The sequence below is a fragment of the Octodon degus genome, unplaced genomic scaffold (genome assembly GCF_000260255.1).
Source record: "Octodon degus isolate 3935 unplaced genomic scaffold, OctDeg1.0 scaffold00010, whole genome shotgun sequence".
Lineage (NCBI taxonomy): Eukaryota > Metazoa > Chordata > Mammalia > Rodentia > Octodontidae > Octodon > Octodon degus.
In genome coordinates this window covers 22,132,504-22,152,206 of record NW_004524586.1, presented here as the reverse complement: position 1 = coordinate 22,152,206, position 19,703 = coordinate 22,132,504, and the positions used below count along the sequence as shown (strand labels likewise).

Genomic DNA, 19,703 nt, shown 5'->3' with positions numbered 1-19,703 from the left:
TAATCTTACTGGTGAGCAATGGTTTTGCCCCACCTCATGCTCATCTTGTGAGTTCCCATGTTTCCCACCTTAGACCCACCTCATCCCATGATTTTGCTCTAGAAAAGCCCTAGAAAAGGCAGGGTTCTTGGCAACCCATTTGGGTCCCCTTCTGTCCCTCTCTTGAACAGAAGCTTTCTTGCCCCCCACTATGTGTATTCTCAACTTAACCTTCATTGTTCTTAAAGTTCATTCTTTGGTTTTAGAGAACAAGAACTCCTCTGAGATATCCTTCAGGTTGGAAGTTTTTTTCCCCTATATCTCTATCTGCAGTTTCAGGTTTCCAGTTGAGGTCTTGAAATGTCAGTCTCAGATAAGGGGGAACTACTGTATTTCTGTACAGTCTCATATCACTTCTTTTTTTTTTGTTTGTTTTGTTTTTTACATAACCTGAGACATGGCACTCTAGAATATTCTAGCTTCAAAAAATAAAAATGAGACTCCAGAGTCCTAGGCAAGTGTGTCAGTTCACTAATCCTTAACAGTAACTTCATGAGAAACATAAGTCATGGAGACTGAATAACGTTCCAAGGTCACACAACTAGTAAAGCACTTATATAAGAAGAAGAAACAATAAAAAAAAAATAATAAACTAAAGAGAAAAAGAGATCACCATATGTTTGGACCTATGTGGGCCAGTGATTCCTGGCTATCTTTATTTTGCTGAAGGTCAGAGACAAAGTCTTTATCTTCTAGTCTAAATGAGGATTTAAAAATGGAGCAAAGCTTCCCAGGTGGAATGACACCTACCTGCAATCTCAGACACGATGCTGAGCCAGGAGGATCACACACACTATGCCAATCTGGGAAACTTGGCAGGATGCTGTCTCAAAATAAAAAGAGCTCACTGAGAGAGTGTTCACCCAGCGCAGATGAGGCCCTGGACTCGATCCCCAGTACTCCTTCTGGCAATGAAGTAAAGTTTTCATTACTTTCTTCCTTTTGGGGGCAAAAAGGAAAACTTTGTAAGAATGTCATGCCAGCATAAAGAGTTGTCTTTGTTTTTTTGTTTTTCTGCAGTACCCTGGATCGAACTCTGGATATTGTGCTTGCCAGGTAAGTGCTTAAGCCAATGAGCTATATCCCTGGCCCTTAATTTTACTTGAGGCAATAAAATGTTGATAACACTATACTAAGTTTTAGTGACATTTTTTATTTTTTCCAAATATGATATCTAGTCTCCAAAACACATGCTGGCTCCGTATTTGGCCTTGGCAATGGGAAGATCAGGTCATGTTTCTTAAAGAGAATGAAGAGAAACAGATTCTTCTTTTCCTCCAAATAAGGTGTTATATGTACAGGGCACCTTAGGTAAGCCAGTAGAAAAGGGGGCAAAAGACAGAGATACAGAAGAACTAATGTGGGCTGGTGAGATGGTTCAGTGGTCTAAAGCACCTACTTAGAACAAGCTTAGCAAAGCACAGGGACTGCAGTTCAATCCCCCAGCACCACATGTCAGCCAGCCCCGCCCCCTGGTGGGCTGAGCTGGTCACACACATAAATAAGTAAATAAAATTTTAAAAAAGAAAAGTATTTTCCTTTTAAAAAAAAAAAAGAAGAAGAAGAACTAATGGTAGAGAAAAGGGGCACACTGGTATGGAGTGTGTTATGGTTTGTGTGTAGTTCCCACCCACCCACCCCACCAAAGCCTCATGCAGTCACAGGGTGGGGACTTCTAGAGTTTGAGATTAATTCATGACCAAGGCTAGGATTATGGGTTTTAGTACTTCTGGGATTGTGGGTTTGAGTGCTACACCCAGCCTGGGGCAAATAAGGAGGAGAGAGACTTACTTTCTGTTGCCATTGTTGCTGCTACTCCTCCCATTTCCTCTGTGCTGCCACCATGGACTGCTGCCCTCTGCCATGTGCCAGTCTGCTACCTTGGAGCCAGCCAAGTATGGACTGACACCTCCAGTAACTGAGATAAATAAACTTTTCCTTCCTTCATTTTGGGGGTCGAGTACTTGTCCCAGCAATGAGAGAAGAGTAACTGAGACAAAATTTGATACCACAGGAGTGGGGTCGTTGCTGTGACTAAGTCTGACCATGTGGATTACAAGCTTTCAGAAATGACTTATGGGAAGAGATAGGAAAGGTTTGGAGATGTCATCTACTGAAGGGCTGGAACAGCTTCAGCTGTTCTGTTTGGCAGATTCTGGTCAGAGCTCAGAAAACCAAAAGGCTGATAGAAAGCTGGCCTGTAAAGACCAGGCTGGGGAGGTTTCTGCTGGGAAGAAGGACTGCACTGGTTGTTGGACTCCAGATGATTTGTTTTGGCTTGGCCAAATCTTTGTGTATATTTTGCTCATGTTCAGATACTTTGCCTGAGAGTGAGTTTAAACATGGCAGACTGATTAATATTTCAAAAGAAATTTCAAAGCAGCCAAATATTAAGGGAGTAGCATGGCGATGGTTGAGGGCTTTTAGCCAAATTTATGTTGAGAATCAAGAGCAAAGACCCCAAAGGGATGGTTTAAAATGTTGTGAGTTTGGCCAGAAAACAAGCTCCAATAAAGCTGTAGACTGCAAAGATAGAGCTGAGAGGATCTCCATTGCTGGGAAGGAACAAAAGAATAGAAAGGATGGCCTGAGGGCATCACTGAAGGCAGCAGGTCTCAGAATTCCTCCCAGCCTTTGCAGTCTCAGAATTCCAAGGGAGAAGGACTTTGCCTCAAAGGGAAGGCCACAGAGCCCCGTGTTCCACAATGGTGCCAGCAGCCACACCAGGTTCCAGAATGGTGCCAGCATGGAGAATTTATTTCTTGAAAGCAGGGTCATATTGCTCAGCGATCCAGGCACTCAACCCCTACAGCCAAGAGAGAAGGAAGCCTGGCTACTGCTCCAGCTGGCAGCAGACCTTGGCATCATCCAAGTGGCACTGGTTTTAGGCACATGCAGAGTGCAGGAGTTCTGAGGTTAAGAAGGCTTCCACCTCAATTTCAGAAGAAGGCTTGGGAGGCCCGGTGGTGTGACCCTGAGAGGGCAGTATGTAAAGCTATGAGTGAAAGCCTATTTAATGGAAACCCTAAAAGTTTAGAAAAGGAACATGAATCATCTAAGGAACACTGCAAGGAGGGAGCAAAGCTGGCCAAATAGAGAAGCCATGGGAGCTACCACCAAGAGTGCCACAGGCGCAGAGCCACATGGAGCTCACAATTTGTCACAGATTGCTTCAGATGTTTCACATGGAACTATAGGACTTAATGTTTGCCTTGCTGGATTTTGGACTTGTTTTGGCTCCAATGGTCTGTATCCTCTTGTGTATACCTTTTGGAATGGCAATGTTCATCTTGTGCCTTTGAAAGTTGTATTTAAGTTTTCTTTTGTACAGGGGCTCACAGCTAAGAGTTTGCCTTCGATCTTGGAGGTGACTTGGAACTTGGACTTTTCAGCAATGCTGAAACTGTTGGGACTTTGGCAACTCTTAAGAGGTAAACTAAAATGCCTTTTGCACAAAGGGATGTTCATGAGTCTTTGGCGGTCCAGGAGCAGAATGTTATGGTTTGTGTCTAGCTGTCCCCAAAGCCTCACGCAGTCATGGGGTGGTGACTTCTAGAGTTTGAGTGACTGTGAGCTAAATAAGCCTCTTCTTCCTTCAGTTTGGGTGTCAGGTGTTTGTCCCAGCAATGAGAGAAGAGTAACTGAGACAGAGAGGTATCAACAGAGACAGGAGTGGCAGTGTACTGGTTGATACATTGTGTCAACTTGAGAAGTTTAGAACTTTAAGTGATAGTGATACAGCAGGGAGACAGGATTCTTAATGTGTAAACATCCTCATCTTGTGCAAGAGGAGTGATAGATTCAGGCCCTAGTGTGAGTTGCTAAAATCATTGTGATGGTCATCTAATATGGCTGATGCCCTTAGAACAAAGCCCTATACTCCCAGGACCACCTCCCACTTCTTCTCCAACTTAGCCCAAGACATAATTTACTTTCACCCTTCCCACCGCCTCAGGGAAGAGCCCCAATCAGTTTCTCAATATATTTAAACATGCCCTTCAAACCCCTCCCCTGGCAGAACGACATAAAAGCCTCAGCCTGCCTTTTGTCCAGTTCAGAGAATTCCTTGAACTCTCCGAATTCTCTCCATGTCCTCAAAGAAAATGAAACCCCTTTCCCTTTTTCCTTCTGCTTGTTTCTCTGCTGCACCAAGAACCCATCATATGGTGCCATGACTCAGATAGATAGGAAGCGTAAGAGGCACTCTCATTTTATAAAGATGTCTATGGATCCTGTGTGTACTTGTTTGGTTTTATGTCATTCTGTAAACAGCTGTTCCTTTTTTATTTGAGCTCTAAAATATAAACTTAAAATCATGCTTTCTCCTAAGTTACTAGCTGGTCTAACTGATATCAAAATAAATTTAAAATTAAATTAAAATGGGGAGAGATTATTAAACAGGACACTTGATTGATAGATAAAGGATGGCCAACCTTTGTTCATCAATAAAGAGTCCCCAATAATCTCCTTAAAAGACACTCCTAATAATTTGGTCATTGGTCAAAACAAAGGTTTTTTTTTTAAACAATTTTATTGAGAAACAGTTTCAAAATGAGAGAAAACTGTCTCAGTTTCAATGAGACAGTTTCAAAACCAATTAGTAGGACAGTTTCAAGAATTAATACATTGCATATTGTCTTCTTAGTGGTTATTCATAGTACAAGATGCAGACATGATATCCTGTCCATAAACACTATTAGAACAAATCTTTCTATTCATTGATCAAAGCAAAGTTTTTTCAAAAATTAAAATAAAGTTTCCACATAAAGGATGCTCAATATATTAAATATATTCATGCCTTCCAAATGTACAGTATTTTACAATGTAAATTTTCTCTTTTTTTTACAATGTAAATTTTCTTTCAGATTTAAACATAATGTCTTTGTCTTATGCTTCAGGTATTCATAATAAGAGGTTGCTGTCAAGCCAAGATGAGGTCATCAATCAAATGATAATTTTATAACTAAAACTTATGTGACATGTATCCTATGTATGTGCCACTATATTTAGAGATGCCAAAACAAAATGGAGATTTCATCATGTTATGACTGTTGGCTACACTGCTAGGTATGACTATTGATGTCAAATGTTCTCTGCAAAAGTATATAACTGTTGTCCATTAACATTCTTCAGAGATTTAACTGCTCAAACATCCATGGTTGGTAAGAAATAACAGTTCTCTAGTTACACTTTATATTTCAAGGTACTTGATACTCAGATAAAATTCTAATAATTAAGTGTATTGCTCCAAACTAAGTATACTAATGAGACTCGCATTCTCCTAAAGGGACAATTGTTATTAATTCCTATTTATATCCCTATCTGTTCCTGACATTCATGCCAAACTTAAAACACAGATCTCGGCCCTCAAACTCCACAAGAAAACTTACCTAATCTAACTTTCCATGTCTTCAATCATAGAGACCAAAAATTAACTATACACAGTGCCACCAACTTTTGACTACAACACTTGAGACTCCCATCAAAGCAGCACCTTCACAAGGTAATGCAGAGCCTAAGCAACTCTGCCACCCAAGTCCTTCCTAGATGGTTTCACATGCAGTGAAAAAAACACTGGGCATAAGCCTGCCCCAACCTGCAGCCATCACTGGAACATCTATAAACTTAAGGGTCACTGGAAATGTGACTGCCCTGTCCACCAGAGAGTGGGTAAGCCATCCACTAATTTTCTTCCCTCACAGGAAAACCTCACTACAGCCAGATCCATCAATACTTGACCTGCTTAGTCTTGCCACTGAAGAACAACAGAGCTTGGGTTCCATGGCCCACATCAAGGTTCCTTCGTCTGAGTCCTGAGTCTCGCTGAACATCTCAGGTAAAAAAAAACCTCTTTTCTTGCTGACATGGAGACCACATATAATGTTCTGCTTCAGTTCTAAAGTAACTGTATTAGCTCTACAGTCTCCACAGTGGGTGGTGATGGCCGACCTACGTGATCTGACAGGCCCATTCCCTGCTAACTCCAGCAGGTTTGACTATTCTTCATTTGTAATTTCCGTGTGATCCCAACCTGTCCCATCCCAATCTCCTCCAAAAACTCCACTTTTCTCACTTCTCTCTTTCCCAACAGTGTACATCCTACAAACCCAACATCAGTGTACAGCCAGCTCCTCCTTCCCTCATCCTTTGTCAACCACATACTCTGAGACACTTCCAGTCCCACTTGTACCACACATGCCGTTCCTATATTAAGTGTGTCTCAGAGATCCCACAGTGTTTCCCTACATTCCCCAATACCTGATTGCCCCTAAACATCAAAAGAGACTCAAGCCCATATGCCTTCTTCACCATTCCCTTACACTCAAAATGCCAAGCAAGATCTCTTTGCCTTCACATAGACTGAGCCAGATACTGTACAATCTCAACAGCTCACACAGACAATCCTACCTCAGGAGTTCAGAGACAGTCCTCACTTCTTTAGCCAAACCCTTGCTGATCTCGAAACCCTTGACCTCAAGCCCAGCCTGCTCCTCCAATACATTGACAACCTCCTTCTCTGCTCTCCCTCTCATGCCCTAGCCCTACAACACACAGATACTCTTCTCAATTTCCTGTTAAGACAAATATTACAGGTTCTCTCCCTCCAAAGCTCAAATAGCCTTGCCAAAAGTCAAATATCTAAGACTCACCCTCACTCCCCCTACTTGTGCAATCACAGCCAACCACAAAGCTCTCCTTCATGACCTTCAGGTGCCCATCACAAAACAGCAAGTTCTCTCTTTCCTTGGTTGAGCTAATTTTTTCTGCCTTTGGGTGCCCAACTTTGCTTCCCTAGCACAGCCACTCTATGAGGCATCAAAGGGTTCCCTGTTAGAGCCCCTTGAGCCTGCTGCTCCTATATGTTCCTCCTTTCACAAGCTACAACAGGCTCTCCTAAGGGCCCAGCTCTCACTTTACATAACCCCACTCAGCCTTTTACCCTATATACCACCTCTCATGGCCACAATACAGTGGGCATTTGGCGACATAAGAAGAGACCATCTTTTCAGGCAGTAGCCTACCTTTCTAAACAACTATAGATAAATATGGTAAATAAACTCCATGTCTCCACACGCTTACATACTAACACAAGAGACAAAAAGTTTACTTCAATTAAATCTATACAGTTGTGTTGCGATACTACAGATGACGCTGACTCCTTTTCCTCACACTGATATCAAAAACTAAAGATCGATACCCCTCCTCTTGAACAAGGTCATGGTAAAATAACGGTCAGATCATAGAGCTCCTTCTTGCTTCCCGTCCTATGTCCTATAATCATGATGACATATATACTTATAACATGCTGTCTTTTAAAACTTTTTCAGGGTTCCTTCAGTCTCCACTGCAAACCATCACTAATGATAAGCTTCTAGTCCTGAGACACCTGACACTAACTTCTACTTGGGTGTGAGCCATCATCCTGTCAACCCTCCTTGCCCCCAAGATGATGCCCCCATTCAGCAAGAAGCGGTTTAAGAGACTTGACATCCCTTTTCTTAACAACCAAAAGATGGGAATGATAGGCTCAGGCCTTAGTATGAATTGCTATACTCATTGTGGTGATCATCTGAAGAATTGGACTCGTAATGATCCACCTGCTTACAGCCTCCCAAGAGCTGTAATTACAACGCACCCAGTCTCTCTCTCTCCTCTTTTTATTACTTTTTTCTATGCTGAACATTTTTTTTAAATATTTATTTATTTTTATTTATTACATTTATTTATTGTGTGTGTGTGTGGCCAGCTCAGCCCACCAGGGGGCGGGTCTGGCTGGCATGTGGTGCTGGAGGATCGAACCGAGGTTCCTGTGCTTTGCCAAGCTTGTTTCAAGTAGGTGCTTTAGACCACTGAGCCATCTCTCCAGCCCTATGCTGAACATTTTTGTATTATTTTTTTGTTGTCATTTTTTGTTCGTTGAGGAACTGGGTATCGAACTTGGGCCCTTGCGCTTGCCAAGCAGGCGCTTATACCAACAAGCTATATCCCCAGCCCTATGGTGGTCATCTAATATGGCCAATGCACCTAAAATAAAGGCCTATGCTCCCAGGACCACCTCCCCCTTCTTCTCCAACTTAGCCCAAGACATAACTTACTTTCACCCTTCCTGCCACCTCAGGGATGAGCCCCAATCAGTTTCTCAGATATATCTAAAGATGCCCTTCAAACCCCTCCCCTGGCAAAAGGTCTTAAAAGCCTTAGCCTGCCTTTGTCCAGTGTGGAGAATTCCTTCACCTCCCTGAATTCTCTGCATGTCCTCAAAGAAAATAAAGCCCTTTTCCTTTTTCCTTCTGCCTGTTTCTCTGCTGCACCGAGAACCTATCAAGGAGAGCACAGCTAAGTTCTATACCCTCAACCCAGGGTAGCCTACTTATAATATAAGGAGGAGAGAGAGGCTTACTAGAAGCTGAAGCTGCTGCTCTCCCCTTTCTTCTTTGCTGTTTTCTGCTGCCAGGAAAGGCCCTCTGCGATGTGCTTCTCTGCCTTGGAGCCAGCCATATAGACTGAAACCTCCACTAACTGTGAGCTACATAAACCTTTCCTTCCTTAATTTTGAGCGTCAGGTATCTTGTCCTAGCAATGAGAGAAAGAAAACGGAGACAGGAGGGAACAGAGTCAGGGAAGACCAAACCACGTTCTTCTACAGTTGAGTATAGAAATATAGATATGAGACAAAAGCCTAATGTCTCAAGGGAGCAGGGAACAATACACAGAGCCCAGGGAGAACAGTTGTCTCACTTATAAATTCCGGAAAGCTGGGATTCAAGACTGCAGATGACAGCTTCTCCTGCTGGCACCCTGTTTGTCATTTCATCCTTTGCTTGGGATGTTAATAGCTAGCTTTCTGTAAACTTACAGGTAGGTAAATGTTCAAGTCAATAGAGAGAGTAGTCTGTGTTCCCCATAGTGCACAACTAGCCTTCTGTTAGCCCTCAATAAATGCGAGTTGCTTCTGTGGCTCTGGGCTCACAGAGACTAATCTCAGACAGACCTCTGAAGCTATTGGGCCTTCTCATTGTTTCTTTTGGCACCAACTCATAACACACAACAATTGAGACTGGCTGTCCAGTGTGGTAAATACTAGCCACATGTAGCTATTGAACTAGCCTAAATAGTCCTTAGTACCACCAGGGAACTGAATTTTTTATTTTATTTAAATTAATTTTAGGGGCTGGGAGATAGCTCAGTAGAATAAGCACTTGCCTGGTAAGCGCAAGGCCCTGAGTTCAATTCCCGGTTCTGCCAAAAAAAAAAAAAAAAATTATTATTAATTAATTAATTAATTAATTTTAGTTTTATACTACCAAGCAGGAAAAAATGCTTTTAAAAAAAATCTATGCCCAGTCGTATCATTCAAACTGTAAGAAATCAAAGAGAAATTTCCAAAAGAAGCCAGAAAGGGAATAAAGAAAACCTACGTAGAGGAGCATGGAGCAAGGTTCACCACTGACTTCTCTTCAGAAAACATGGAAGAAAGAGACTGCAATAAAGTATTTAAACTGTTGAAAATCAGTCTAGAATTCTGTATCCACCAAAATAGTTCTTCAAAAGTTAGAAGACAAAATTGCCTCAGACGAACAAAAATAGAGAAAATTTGTTGCTAGATCTGCTTTGCATAACATTGTTCAATTCTTCAGAAAGAAAAATATAGGCCAGATATTTCAGTTTGCAAAGGAAGAGTCCTCAAGAAGGAATAAATGAAAGTCAAATCATTCTTAAAACTTAAGATACAACTGATAATAAATGGTTTAAGATAATAGCAACTGGGCTGGCGAGATGGCTCAGTGGTCTAAAGCACCTACTTGGAACAAGCTTGGCAAAGCACAGGGACCACGGTTCGATCCCCCAGCACCACATGCCAGCCAGACCCGCCCCCTGGTGGGCTGAGCTGGCCACACACATACACAATAAATAAATGTAATAAATAAAAATAAATAAATATTAAATAAATAAATAAATAAATAAAAATAAATAAAAAGAAGTGGTAAAAAAAAATTTCACTATCTTTGTTAATGCACAATACATTTATATACAAAATGCCCAAATTCAACAAAAACTCCAAAAGTGAACTAATAACCAATTAGAATAAGATTAATATGAGATTGATATATGAAAGTCAATTACTTTCTATATACATCAGAAATGAACACTTAGAATTTGAAATAAAAAATACAATACTACTGTCATGGCCTGTATCCAGATGTCCTCCTCAAAGCCTCAGGTGATCATAGGTGGAGCTTTTTGGAGGTGGCTGGATCTAGAGCATGTGATGCTGGGATTAAGGATGCTGGGATTGATTCACACTGCAATGCTAGGATGAAGGGTGTTTCACCCTGGGTGTGAATGTCCCCTGGATAAGATATAAGGGACAAAGGGCCGCTGTTGTCGCTTGCTCCTGCCCAGTCTCAATTGCCATCTCAGCTTGACTCCTTCCCTGCTTTGCTGCTTCTGTCCACCATGAACTGTGTCTCTTCCCTCTGCCGTGCCACCTTATCTTGGAACTAGGCAAGTAGGAAGTGAACCCTTAGGAACTGCAAGCTAACATAAACCTTTTCCCCTTCATCTTTACGTGTCAGGTATTTTCTCTTGGTAACAAAAAAAGTAACTAACACAACCACTTACATTGGATATTACATGTTGGTGACATTTGCATTAGCACCAAAGAGATTTCAGCATAAATCTTTTAAATATATACAATATTGGATTTACTGTATGAAAACTACAAACCTCAGATGAAATACACTTTCGTATAAATTGAGAGATAAGTAAAGTGCCCGCAAACAGGTGCAGGGGCCTGGGGTTCAATACCAGGGTTTACCATGCCGGCCCCGCCCCCAGGGCAAGCTGAGATGGCAATTGAGACTGAGTGTGGTGGCGTGTGCCTGTAATCCCAGCTCTTAGGAGGCTGTAAACAGTCAGATCATTATGAGTCTGATCTAGTAGCGAGACCCTGAACACCCTATAGACCCTTCCCTAAAATACAAAAAAATAGAAAAAATAAATTGAGAGATACTCTATATTCATTGGAGGAGGGCCAGGGAGATAGCTCAGCAACATAAGCACCTGCCTGGCAAGCACAAGCTCCTGAGTTTGTTCCCCAGTACCAAATAATAAACAAACAAAAATAATAACACCTATATTCATTGAAGGAAAATAAATAGTATTAAGATGTCAGTTCTTTACAACTCAATCTTCGGATTCAGTGGAACCTGAAGATTCTATTAATGTTTTCACACAAGGTAAAATAACACCACCTAGTACTTCTGTCTCTGACCTATAGGCAGTGAGGGATTTGCGGTAATACACTGTTGTCAGGTTGTAGGTGTACCGAGGTTTCGTCTGAATCAGTATCACAATGACAGACATCTTAGGGGCATGGCTTTTTACCAATACTTAAATGACATCATGCTTGGATTTCAGCATAAGTGAACACTAACGCGTAGATTGAAATTTAATTCAGTGACAGTCATTTTGATCACCATAGGTATCAACAAAATGATTCAATAGTTTATATGAAAAGCCCTAAGTCCCAGAATAACCAAGACAATGCTGAAAGAGGAAACTGGAGAACTTCCACCACCTGACCTCAAGATTAACTGTAAAAACTACATTAACAAAGACAGCTTAGCGCTGAAGAACAAACAGATCAAAGGAACAAAGAGCACATAGAGCCATACAAATACAGTCATCCAGTGCCAAAAATCAACCTGCGGGGCCCTGAGGTTCAAGTTTGTTTACAGGAAAAGCTGTTATTAGGACTTTCCATTCAAGAACCATAATCATCATTATATAAAACAGGACTTCCGCATCTAGATAAACATATTTCATAGCTTTTTATGAAGGAATAAAATTTAGTATGATAAAATACTTGTTTTCAGATCTTTTTACAATTCAAACCATCTGTTTTGAGAAAAACAAGTCCTGTGTTACTATATGAGAGAAGACTAATCTTGCATAGTTTGTTTCAGCTGGATTTACTATCAAAAAGTTTTGGTACTTATTTGGTCGACTTAAGCTCCGCTTGCCTTCTAGTTTCTCATCTCAGAAAAGAGAAAATTACAACATGGTACTTATATAAAAATTTTCAGGTCCATGGGGTTTTTTTTGTTTTGTTTTGTTTTTTGGGGGGTAAGCTTTAATTTATAAAGCTTGCTTAAAGTCTAAGACTTGCTTAAAGAGCATTAGACTCAGATATACATATTTTTTCTTTCTTTTTTTTCTTTTGGCAGAACCGGGGATTGAACTCAGGCCCTTACGCTTGCCAGGGAAACGCTTATTCCACTAAGCCATCTCCCAGGCCCCCTACATATTTTTTTCTTAATATAAAAGCTGCTACCATTCTCACTCTTGATATTAGCCAAAAGGCCAAGAGGCAATGAGGCTTTTATTAATGTTTTCACATGAGGTGAAATAACACCACCCAGTACTTCTCAGTCTCTGACCCACAGGCAGTGAGTGATTTCTGGATTTAATACACTATTGTCAGTATTGTAGGTATTGTATTGTAGGTATTGTAACCTCGGTATTGTAGGTGTACTGAGGTTTTGTCTGAATCAGTATCACAATGGCTTTGACATCTTTGGGGCATGGCTTTTTACCAATATTTACATGACATCATGCTTGGATTTCAGATTAAGTGAACACTAAAATGTAGATTGAAACTTAATTCAGTGACAAAGTCATTTTGATCACCTGATACTTGAAATTCACTCATTTCTTAACGCTTATGTTTATCTTTATAATTTATTTCTAAATGCTACAATTTTCTGACATTTTCCAGCACTTCTTTGCAAATAACAAATTTGAGGAGGGACAGATTTTTATTCATAGGAAGAAACAAGTTAGCAATTAACCACCATATTTTCTTCTTACATTTATGTATGGGAAGTGGGGGCGTTGTTTTGTGCTTTTTGGGTACTAGAGTTTGAATCCATATTTGGATTTGGGCCTTTGTACTGAGTTATTTGCAGACAGGATCTTGGTAAATTGCCCAGGCAGGACTTGAACTTGTGATCTTCCTGCTTCAGTTTTCTAGATTGTTGGGATTACAGGTTTGTGCCACCATACCCAGCTCACCTCTCCTAAGAGTGGACAATGTACTTAAAAGTATACCAGTTGTCTTACATGTCTTACACGTTTTTTTGGCACTTAATCTGGCTGTTAATCTGTATATATAGTAACTAACTGTGTAAGTACTTGTAGGATATATAAATGAGTCTCATGCTGGCAAAGAACAGGTAAAGGAAAATAAGAATTGAGATGTGTTACATTCATGTATCAATTCCCCACAATGACTATAATCATTATGTACTATAAATATGTACTAAAAATTTTAGGTTTTTTGGGGGGGTACCAGGAATTTTCAATGTATTTGGTCTCACTACAGATTGAACTCATAGCAATTGTAATATTTTCAGCCTACCAAGCGCTGGAATGGCAGGCGTGTGCCACCACGCTCAGACTCTATAGCCAGCTCGGCATGCCTGAGGGTGGAGCCTGCGCAGCATGTGGTATCCGGGATCAAACCCTGGTCCCAGCACTTGCATAAGCAGGTGCTTAGTCTGCTGAGCTATCTTGCTGGCCTTATTATGCAATACTGGAATATTTTCTGCTTTTCTATCTATGAGACTAAAAGTATATTAAACTGTACTGAAGCTCAAAACCTCTGCGATGGCAGTGTTCAGCTGAGAGACACCAACTAGGTAACTTACAACTTAGAACACATGATGGGGCCATCAGCAGATTCTTCCAGCCTCCAATTACTGTGAATCTAGGGGAGATAGCTCATTGGCATAAGCCTGGCAAGTGCAAGGTCCTGAGTTTGATCCCTGGTACTTCAAAAAGAGTAGTAACAATTACTGTGAGTCTGCATGCAGGACCCACTGCAAGTTTCCATTGGCTGCTTTCAGGGAGAGTATACACATATATTCCAAAAATGAAAGTAAAAAGGATGCCCTTGATGTCTTCAGAACTTTGTCTGCCTGCACTTCAATGGGTGCCACCTCTTGGAAACAGAGCCCCTCTAGCTTCTGTGTGTAGCCATTCAGCCCAGCCCCCAAGGAGGAAGGCCATTCCTGCCAACATATGTCTTCACACCCCGCCTCATAGTAGTCTCTGTGTAGGATAGTGATGACACACAGAAAGCTTGTGACTGCTTCTGGTTACCTTAGAAATCAACCCAAGGTATCCTCAAAACTCACAAGGAGGTAGCTGAATGTGTGAGTGAAGGCCCGAAATGTCAGGGGCTGGAAATCAGAACTTGGCAGGATGGGGAATGGGACATTAAAGCATCAGGGTGCAGCTCACAGGAGAAGCAGCTCAGAGGAAGAGTGAGCAGCAGAGATGCTGCACAGAAAGCCGGCAGCCCACAAGGCGACGGCTGAAGCTAGAGCCACAGAAGATAAACGTGCGAGAAGCGCAATGCAGGTGACCAAAGAGGCTGTGGGGGCAGGGGACAGGGGGCGACTCTCAAGGGAGCCAGGAGCAATGTACGCCCAACACTTACAGCCTCCCACAGTGACAGAATGCTTGGGTCCGAGTACAGGAAACCAGTAAGTATTCTTTTCCTTCCATCTTGGGTATAATCAACATAATGTTCATTGCTGGGAACAAATGCAGCACAGGGATGAAAGGGACGGGACTGGAGTCACTCAGCACACAACTGGCCCCAGACCCACCAACAAACTGCTAACCCCTAGTTTCCATTCTCTTTGCCATGAATAGGGGATAATGAGTACCTATCTCCTAAGGGTGTTTGAAATATTATGTAAAATACTCCACTAAAGCTTATGACACAGTGCCTGCACTACTGTAATCCCCCAAAAAACTTGCTATAGAAGCAATAAGGAACTCTTCAAAAAGAGAACCATGACATCAGATTCATCATGTTAAGAATTTAGCTTTACTTAAAAGACAAAGAGTTGCTGATTTCTTTCAGTTCTATGTTACAAAATCCTCCTCTGTGGTTGCTAAAAGCTAGAGTAAACAGCATTTGTAATCCAGGTTATGAAATATAGAACTATTTGGTTACTAATCAGGTTCCAACATGAGATCTTTTTTTTTTTTTTTAATTTTTTTTTTAACATTTATTTAGTGTGTGTGTGTGTGTGTGTTCGTGTGTGTGGCCGGCTCAGCCCACCAGGGGGCGTGGCTGGCCGGCATGTGGTGCTGGGGGATCGAACCGCAGTCCCTGATGTTTTGCCAAGCTTGTTCCAAGTAGGTGCTTTAGACCACTGAGCCATCTCTCCAGCCCCCCAACATGAGATCTTTCAGATGCCTAAATGTCACTGTGCTCCTTAAGGGACAAATTCTTACTACATTTATCTACATTAAATTTTCAAAAATATTATCTAATTATTACATCTTTATCTAAAATATAAGCCTTTGACAAGAATCATGGAACATGTTATAATAGCTTTTAGAAATATTTGCTAATATCTTTATAACTGAACTTAAAACCTTTGAAAACTTTTCTCATCAAAACTGAGCTCTTTTACTAACAATACATAAAAGCAATGATCTGTAGTATTTGAAGCAGTTCAACCTTCTCTTGCTAGTATTAAAATAACAGTGCTGGGCTGGGGAGATAGCTTGGTGGACTAAGCACCTTCCTGGCAAGGACCCAGGCTCAGTCCCAGGTAGCACGTGCCATGCCAGCCCCAGAACCCGGGGTGCACCACGTTAACCACCAAAACCAGGAATGGGTGGCGCATGGCTGTAATGCCTGTGCTGGGGAGACTGAGATAGGAGAATCACTACAGTATTCTGACCTTACACAGCAAGACCCTGTACCAAATAAATAAAAATTAAATTAAATTAAATAAAGGTGCTTTCCATAGTGGCAACCTCAGAGACAGCAACATAGCTCTAGCACCAGAGTGCATGCCTTCCTTGTTTCAGCAGAGGGCAGGAGACAAATTCGTTGGCAAAGAGAAATGCCTTGCACTGCATGCAGAAAGTGAGTCCCAAGGCAAACTCCTAGCGCAGTTCATTTTGTAATGTGTTTCCTAATGTCTTTCTTGAAATCTTGGCATTGTCTTCCAGATTGGCCTGGGCTAGAAAGACTCAAGACCCTTGGATTGCAGCAGGTCCTTTTTCCCCACTAGAGAAGAAGATTAAGGTGAGAAAGTCCATTTTCCACGAACTTCACAGTCATCATTAGGTCACAGCAAGTTTATCACAGAGATCAAACAGGCCCGAGTGTCTCCTGCCAAAGCACCCCTTCTGTTTAGTTTGGCATTTGAGTCTCAGAGCACCTGTAATGGTGCCTGGGTAGCACGAATGGAATAAACACATTATGCCCTCTTAAGCGCTTAGTCAGGGGCATACAAATATTTACCACAAATTGTGTCATGAAAGAGTAAGACTTTTGTCTGAAAAGCATGTGGAACAGCTAAAGAAATATGTAGAATCTAAACATTACAAATGTGAATACCATAGTGATGCCGACAGGTTAGGAGCACATGAAGGAAGAATATATGGAAACACTCATGGGGGAAGAGAATTCCATTTACGAGCCATTAGTGTAGCTGGGCCAGAGTAAGCAAGCAGTGGCCTGAAAAAGTTGACGAGGTAAGCAGGGACCAGGTTGTGGATGCCAAACTGGAATCTGGGATTTTCTCCTATAAGTAGCAGGACCCTAATGCAAGGTTTTATGTAGAAAAAAAGAACATGCTTAGATTTGCTTAATAAAAAGAACTCTCCTGCCGCATTGATTGCTGGTACACATGGGTGCAGAGGGAGAGAAATGTGCATCCAGAGAGCTAGGGAGGGGCAGCAGGGCTGAAGTGAAACGTGGGTGGGGACAGCATTTTGTCAGAAGCAATGGGATTCAGGTAGAAGCTGGAGGAAGAAACAAGAGATGTTTTTAGTACATGAGGGCTAGGTCCAAAGTTGAGAGGAGGAGGAACAGCATGTGGCCCCGTAGCACTCCTGGCAGTGTCTGACACATGGCAGGCCACCTTATCTCAGGAAACCTAAATGTGGCCATTCTCAGCTTAATTGACTATGTTCTCCACTATATTTTCCTAAGGTATGTTTAACAGAAAGCCCAGGAAGGCAGATGGAGAAAAAGTAGTTAAGAAAGAGAATCAGGACATTCAGTCCTGTGAGCATATTCAGTAAATGGCTAAGAGTCTGAGGGGCCCAAGATAACCCTAGTCATATGCCCTCAGAAGCAGCTCAGAAAAATGAAAAGATACAAAAAGAAGTCAGCTCTTAACTGCTGCTGAGATCTCACTGTGAGGAACAGCGAGAGGACCACCAAATTTTCTACTGGAGAGCATTTAGGACCTAGACAAGGGGAGTCTCAGAGCAGTGGACAGTGGAGGCCAAATGGAAGTGGACTGGGAAAAAGGAAGGAGCAGTTAGAAAGTGGTTATGGGTAACTACATCAGAGTACACTGTGAAGTAGGGAGCAAAAAAATGGAAAGGACACAGTAAAAGATTCTCCCTTTAAGAATTATGGTTTATTATAGAGTTTATATATGTGAGCTTATGAGACTGTCTAGCTAAGCTCCTCCTTTCCCATATGGTATATATACAGTGTGTGCAGGCACTGCCGTGCTGACAGGAGTGACTTAATAGAGGTCTGGTGATGGGGCAAGGAGATTTGTTAACTGTAAAACTGAAATTGCTGAAGCTGAACAAACACAGGTAGACCTGGCGGGAAGAAGGGCAATCTAACAGTAGGAAAGGAGGTGCTCCTGACTGCCTATCTTCTCAAGGACGTCTAAAGCAAACTCCTTAGGAGGGAAACTGGGTAGGGGCAGTAAAGAGGCTGACGTAACCACAGTACTTGGCTAAGAGACCCTAACCGGGGCAGAGTGTGGGAGGACCAGGCAGGCCTAACAGCCCCTTTGAGATCTGTACAGTGTAACTAACATACAGGATATCCAACTTGAAAAGTTCTAATTACTCCCTTTGCTAAGAGTTTAGGTGGCATCCATTCTTCAGAAGTAAGAAAACTATTAGCCAAACAGTTTCAAAAGGAGAATGAAGCGCTTGATATATTTAAGGCCAGGTCTTCTGACTTCTGGCTTGCTAAAGCAGAGGAATATTTTTATCAATATCATCAAGAAATCATGAGGAAAGAAGCACAGAACTACAAGACAATTAAAGTAGAGGAAGAGGAGACAAGATCACAAAGTAAGAAGTCAGAAAATGCTAAAAAATGGGAATATCTAGTGTCGGAGAGGGAACTTAAACATATAGAGAAACACATACACCGAGCTGCACAAGCAAGAGGCCTCAAGGACCGCAACTGTCAACTACCTCAAAGAACTCCACGGGAAATACTATTTGCAAGAACATTACAATTGGATGATGAAAAGAACGGAACGACCCAGAAAACACACAAAACTAAAACTAAAAAGCACAAAGTGGCATGGGCCCAGGAACAGATGGAGAGACATCAAGAGCGAATGATTCGAGGGAGGAAACTTACAGAGCAGAGAAATAATCAAAGAAATGCTTGCAAACTATCTAGCTATGTTCCACCTGTCCTAAAGTCTCAAGTGAAGAAGAAGAAGGAGGTGAAAGAGTCTGAAAGGGTCACAGCATATCCTATCCTCCAGCCTTACCAGAAAGCACTTCTGGAAGTGACTGTCCTGATGGAAAAACCGAAAGAGGTTAAAGACCAAAAGCCACTCCAAAGGGAGTTCTTAAGTGTACCGCCATTCCTGAGAAGTAAACTAGAAAAATACAAAGCTTTAAGTTATTTTATTATTGCATTTCATTTTTCACATATTTTATAGTAATCAGTGAAAAAAAATTGGAGAAAGCAGACAAAAAGGAGAGAAGGCAACTATAGATGCGTATACTTGAAAAAGTATGGTGTTAAAACATCAGGTTGTGATTTCATTTGTGTGAAATTTTCAAATTAGGCAAATTTTTAGATAGGAAGTAGGTTTGTCACTAGTGAGGGCTAACAGGTAAGAAAGTCTGATCAGGAAAGGGGAGTGACAGTTAATGAGTACAGGGGAAGGTGACAAAAATGTTCTAAAATAGATTGTGGTGACAGCTACACAACCCATTGATTTTAAAACACTGAACTGTACTGAGTCAGTGAATTGTATAGTATGTGAATTATATCTCAATTAACCTGTTTTAACAAAAAGAAGTGCTAGAGTTTAGAGAAAAGGATATGATTCAGAAAGGTAGGCAAGGGGCCTGATTCTAAAGGCTCTGAATTTCACCGAGATGTCCAGCTTTTTAAAATATTGAAGGCAGTCAGCAACCAGTGAGGGGCTGCCAAGTGGTCTGGCAGAGATCTAAAGGACAGACAGGAAGCAAGGACTCAGGAGACACCAGCTGGGTGTCTCAGACAGTGACCTGGGCAAGACGGAGAAACTGGAGAGACCAGGAGGAAATTAGTGACTGATTAACACATGGAGTGGCAGCGGTTGCAAGGGAAATCTTAAAAAGTTTCTGTCCAAGGAAATAACTTGCTAAAATTTTCAATACAGAAATTAAAAGACGGGTGGGCGGCAGTTTTATACATGTTTAAAATAGCCTATATGCCATCCAACAAAGTTGGTTACATATAACTAGTACTTTCAATTAGTTTAGGTATCAAAGTTTCGAGACTATTTAGGATATAAATGTGTATAAGAGACTAAGACAGTGAACAAAAATCAAAGAAAGAGCAGATATTTGTTTTTCTT

The 19,703-nt window shown here is 41.5% G+C and overlaps 1 protein-coding gene across 1 annotated transcript; it reads left to right on the top strand.

Annotated features, from left to right (window-relative positions):
* The first annotated feature begins 14,251 nt into the window (after positions 1-14,251).
* On the top strand, positions 14,252-18,946 carry LOC111815022 (putative uncharacterized protein ZNRD1-AS1). The gene is made up of 4 exons (XM_023709055.1): positions 14,252-14,591; positions 16,084-16,159; positions 17,970-18,726; positions 18,924-18,946. The coding sequence occupies exons 1-4, from the start codon at positions 14,383-14,385 to the stop codon at positions 18,944-18,946; spliced, it is 1,065 nt and encodes a 354-aa protein (XP_023564823.1). The 5' UTR covers positions 14,252-14,382.
* The last annotated feature ends 757 nt before the right edge of the window (positions 18,947-19,703 follow it).

Excerpts from the sequence above, each read along its gene's own strand:
- LOC111815022 (XM_023709055.1), top strand. The coding sequence starts at position 14,383 with ATGCTGCACAGAAAGCCGGCAGCCCACAAGGCGACGGCTGAAGCTAGA. Across the intron at positions 14,592-16,083 it reads GGTCCGAGTACAGGAAACCA|ATTGGCCTGGGCTAGAAAGA; the intron begins GTAAGTATTCTT and ends ATTGTCTTCCAG. Across the intron at positions 16,160-17,969 it reads CACTAGAGAAGAAGATTAAG|AGTTTAGGTGGCATCCATTC; the intron begins GTGAGAAAGTCC and ends CCCTTTGCTAAG.